Source organism: Hipposideros armiger, unplaced genomic scaffold (genome assembly GCF_001890085.2).
Source record: "Hipposideros armiger isolate ML-2016 unplaced genomic scaffold, ASM189008v1 scaffold_344, whole genome shotgun sequence".
NCBI classification, from domain to species: domain Eukaryota; kingdom Metazoa; phylum Chordata; class Mammalia; order Chiroptera; family Hipposideridae; genus Hipposideros; species Hipposideros armiger.
Window position 1 is genome coordinate 464,197 of NW_017731694.1, and position 5,264 is coordinate 469,460.

Here is a 5,264-nt window from a genome sequence, read left to right on the forward strand (position 1 = left end):
GTGTGTGCACAAGAGAGTACAGCCAAAACATTGAGTAATTTTTCAACAATCATAGGGTGATGTGATATACTAGGAAAAAATTAAGAAAACAAGGACAAAATAAAGCTTGGGGATCACTTAACTCTTATAAGTAGAGATTTTCCCTCAGACTAAACACCACAAGAAGACAGCTAACAAATCAATAAATACTTACTAGGCACGTACCATGTAAAAAATACAGTGTTCCACATGATATTTAAAATAATCTTTGGATATCCCTAAGTGAATTCTGAAAGTAAATATTTCTTAAGATGAAACATTTTTCAATTTCAACATAATACAAGCATCTGGTAGACGCAGAATTATTTAGCATCTCTCCCAGCCCTCTGGCACCATCTAGTGGTAAACTCATGAAACCGCTAAAGAAAACGACTAGTGTCCTACAAGGCCTATATATTAGCCATCCCTGCCGTCCTCCTTCAGCCATCTTTAGTGCTAATGTACACACTCACTCTCTCTCTCTCTCTCTCTCTCTCCCTCTCTCTCTCTCTCTCTCTCTCTCTCTCTCTCTCTCTCTCCTGAAGCTGCCTAGAAAAATGTAAGATGAAAATGTTCTGTAAGATGAAAATGTTCGAAAAGAATAATTAAAACCTATAAGAAGTTATCTTACGCATGTAAAAAGAACAAACACTAAAAAGGCTCCAATATACATGAATGCGGGGAGAAAATGCTACAATACTGACTGCTTTTTCTTAATTTACATACATAAAAATAGAAATTAAATACAATTCATCTATGAGTTCAAAAGTACAAAAAATCACTTATTAGTGTTGAAGAGGGAGGAAGAAGGCTGTCAGTGTTAAAAATTTTAACTAGAAACTCATGGGATTCAAATGGCAACTTTTGTTTTGACTATTCTTACGTTTTTGTTATAAACCACAATGATGCGATAAGAAAGCATCTAAAATGATAAAAACGGTTCAGGCTTTCAGGTACTGTAGCTATTAGACCATATATCCTTTTTTTCTCCTCATTTGGAAACTCAAGATATGGAACTAAATCGGAAATTCCTTTATCTCTAACCGCTTCATAGGCAAATATTTTTAATAAAAGGGGCCAATTTTTCTTTGAATAATGCTGGACAATAATATCCATTGGCAGCAGTCTGGGTGGTCTTCACAACAACTCACAGAAATGAGCCACGTGCCTGATTAAATCAGCCTGGCTTATGAACAGGGTCTCGAATAGTCACCAAATTTTTCAGAACCTCCAAGTCTAAGTCTAGGTTTAAATGTGAAGAACAAGACTTTCCAGAAACACTCTGNGTAATGACGCTGACATTTCCATTCCGAATAGTCCATGATGCAGGATTTGGACCTTGGTACTTCAAGTTTATCCTCTGCAGATACACTTCGGTTTTATTTTATGCAAACATGTATACTTCCATCGTGTTTCTTGGGCTGATAAGCATTGATCGCTATCTGAAAGTCGTAAAGCCATTTGGGGACTCGCGCATGTACAGCCTAACCTTTACAAAGGTTTTATCTATTTGTGTTTGGGTGATCACGGCTGTTTTGGCCTTGCCAAACATCATCCTAACAAATGGTCAACTAACTACAGAAAATATTCATGACTGCATGAAACTGAAAAGTCCCCTGGGAGTCAAATGGCATAATGCAGTCATTTATGTCAACAGTTGCTTATTTGTGGCCGTGCTAGTGATCCTGATTGGATGTTACATAGCCATATCTCGGTACATCCATAAATCCAGCAGGCAGTTCATAAGCCAGTCAAGTCGAAAGCGAAAACATAACCAGAGCATTCGGGTGGTCGTGGCTGTGTTTTTTACCTGCTTTCTACCCTATCACCTATGCAGAATTCCTTTTACTTTTAGTCACTTAGACAGACAGTTAGATGAAACTGCACACAAAATCCTGTATTACTGCAAAGAAATGACACTTTTCTTGTCTGCATGCAATGTGTGCCTGGATCCAATCATTTACTTTTTCATGTGTAGGTCATTTTCAAGAAGGCTATTCAAGAAGTCAAATATCAGAACAAGGAGTGAGAGTATCAGATCACTGCAAAGTGTCAGAAGATCAGAAGTCCGCATATATTATGATTATACTGATGTGTAGGAGCCAAAGACCACTGGGCCTTCTCTTGTTTGTTGAGGTCAATATGTACAAAGTGTAAATAAATGTTTCTTTTGATTAGCCTTGCTTCAGCCCACTGAAATAAGCAAAACCAGAGAGCTAAAGGGGTATGAAATCTGGGGATAATTTGAAACTAGGAAAAATATGAAGGCATACCCAAAAGTGAGACGAACAGGGTAGCATGTGGCTGAGGGGCGGGTTTGTGACTCAGAGCTGAAGGAGCAGACTGCAGAGGCAAAAAGGGCCACAGCCGGGGAATGCCGCCGCTCTGAAGCCACGTGTGGGAGAAAAGAAGGAACGTATAGAGAAATAAACTCTTTCTAGCCTTCAAGTTTCGGATTGGGAAAAGAACATGCTGTTTTCAATACAGCTCATTTATTGCAGAGATAACTGAGCAAATATTGATTGCTAGGCGTTCTTCTGTCATTCCATTCGTGGATACGCAGGACCTTCAGCCGACATCCCTTAACTGCTTATCAATGTCTTAGGCGCATTAGAAAAACGTGTGCAGTGTGGGGGTAGGTGGGAGAAGGCTCAGCCATATTTTTTAAGCAATGTATTTGAAAGATTGCATTCAATGCACTGACTTTAAATGTAGGCTATTTCAGAGAAAGAAAAATGTGACTGAATATTAAGACAAGTAGATCTTGTATGAGAAACACTCTGAACATCTGTTCGCTATACGATACACTATTCTGCATTTAAATCCTCATGTGCTAAGGGTACAGAAGACAATATGGAAGCTTGGTTAAATAGTCAAGTTAATGTAGTTTATCAAAAAGCCATTTAATAGTCTTTATTTTAGAAAAATTATTAGTAATTATTAGTCTTCCCTTCAAGCCTTAGCCCACCTTTAATCAACAATATCATTAGTTTAAAAAAGATAACCTTAAGTTGAAGGATAGAGTTCAATAAATCAAGTCCAAAGAGTACAAGTGACCTTTTGAATCTTACAATATTTTCTCCTTCTCTAAGAGACACCTTAAGCCCTCATTCTTGCCCAAAGCCTTCAGCTGCACGGGCGCTGCCCACGTGCCTGAGGTGTTGCTCACAGCGTGAGGAGCTGGGAAGCATGACAGGAGGGGCGAAGGCACATCTGTCGCCGAAAGAGGACATCACACTTAACAGACAAGGCACACACGTACTGCATATGACAGTACGATATTCTATTTAGACTTTTAAACTATGTGCAAAATTCTAAAAAGCTGAAGTGAGCAAAAACGAGGGCACGAGAATAACTTAGCTGAATAATGATGACCCTCGGAAGGTATAAGAACAGAATTCGGGAATTGGTCACTATCTAGGTGAGTCAGGTTTGGCAGAGGGGTTGCAGCAAAGGGGTTAAAAGAATTACCTGAGGATCTCTTATCAAAATGTCCACCTCTCCATCAAAATTTCAATTCCATAAATCCTACGAGCACTCCAGTATGTGAGTTAATATACACCTCAGTTGGTCATTTGAATAAGCACTCTTCTCCCCTAATTGTGTGCCATTAGCTAGATTAAGTTAGCCATGTTTCGGGCCCGCCAAGTAGCCCAGTTGCTTAAGAGTTTAGCTTAAGAGTGGGAGCTCTGAACAACAGGGCCGCCGGTTTGATTCCCAGATGGGCCAGTGATGCGGCGCCTGAACTGAGCTGCCGCTGAACTGCCAACAGGTGGCAGGATGGCTCAGCTGGTGTAACAACAAGATTGCCTGTTCAATGGTGAGCTACGCCCACCCACAACTAAGACTGAACACAGCACGTTGAGCTTAGAAGCCACGAGCTGCTGACGGGCAGCCAAGTGGCAACTGGCGCCCTCCACAACTAAGATTGAAGAACAACAACTTGGCTAGTCTCCTTGCCCAATTCCCCAACTTAAAAAAAAAAAAAGGAAAAAAGATAGCCATGTTTTACACCAGCTCATGTGAAAAGAGTTTGAAAGGCTAATTCCCTTCTCCTTCCTCCCCATAATGCCTAGGATGAGTAACAGCTACTCTATGTAAAGTGAAGGAATAATACTGTGGCTGGAAAACACCCTCAGTAAAATGTGTCTTATCCCCTCCATTCCCTACTTCTCTCCACTACATCACAGCTCCCAACCAAATATCTCAAAAATGAATTACCTACTTCACTGTGTGTGTGTGTGTGTGTATAAATATGCACATATACAAGTAAATATGCACACATAATGCATGATCACTTAGAACCCAAAAACTAAGACCCTACCATCTTTAATATCATCAAGGGACTCCATCTGGCACTCTGGAATTTACCAAATACTTCTCTACCTGACTTCATTTAATCCTCTAATCCAGGCCCCAATTTTAAGAAGTCTTTAAAATATTTTCATCCCATATTAATGTTTCTAGAATTGGATCACTGTATTTAATGTTTCTAAAAGTTGCCTCATTTAATGTGATGGTGGTTTTATTCTCTGAAATTGCATGATTGTATCAATGCAACCTCTTAAAACACTGACTTAGAAAAAGATAGATCATTATCCCCATTTCTTTAAAAACGTCATATTACAAAAAACATCAAAATCATAGGGCTTATATTTCACATCAATGTCCATACCGTGGTCATAGAAATTATTTATGTAAGCCAACCACGAATGAATTACTTATATGAGTAAAATAAGAATAATATCAATGGGAATAATATAAAATATTGTGCTAGTGTCAGAAGTTAATACATAATACTACATTAGTATTGAAGAAAATAAGAATTCTATTTGAATACTTTTTAAAATTAATTGATAACTTGGAAATAATCTGATATCTAAAACTTCTTACATGGAACTTTTGGATTTTATTCAGTATGTCAGGATCTTCTCAGGTAGCAATAAATAAAATACTTATTCTTTGTTTTATGCATAAGAGAAACATATTCAGGCAATTTCAAAGAAGAAATTTTTTTTCTATTCTTTCTAACACATTCAAAGAAACTAACTTCTAGAAAATCTTTCAGTGTCTTACTAAATCTGTTATATTCATTATACTATTCATACCATTTTATTCTCATTTCCAAACAGTATACCAGTTTTTTTTTCTCTATTGAAGCTATAAGGGAATGTTAACCAAGAAAATCCACACAAATAGATTAAATAGATCAGGCAAAATTGTGTGTGTGTGTGTGTGTGTGTGTG

General features: G+C 38.0%; 2 protein-coding genes across 2 annotated transcripts in view; one reads left to right on the forward strand and one right to left on the reverse strand.

Annotated features, from left to right (window-relative positions):
* The window catches only part of MED12L (mediator complex subunit 12L), a 350,111-nt gene that overhangs the window by 151,437 nt on the left and 193,410 nt on the right, over positions 1-5,264 (reverse strand). The window lies entirely within an intron of this gene.
* Positions 1,285-2,200, forward strand: GPR87 (G protein-coupled receptor 87). The gene has a single exon (XM_019661329.1). It carries the CDS (start codon positions 1,308-1,310, stop codon positions 2,115-2,117), a length of 810 nt encoding a protein of 269 aa, XP_019516874.1. The 5' UTR covers positions 1,285-1,307; the 3' UTR covers positions 2,118-2,200.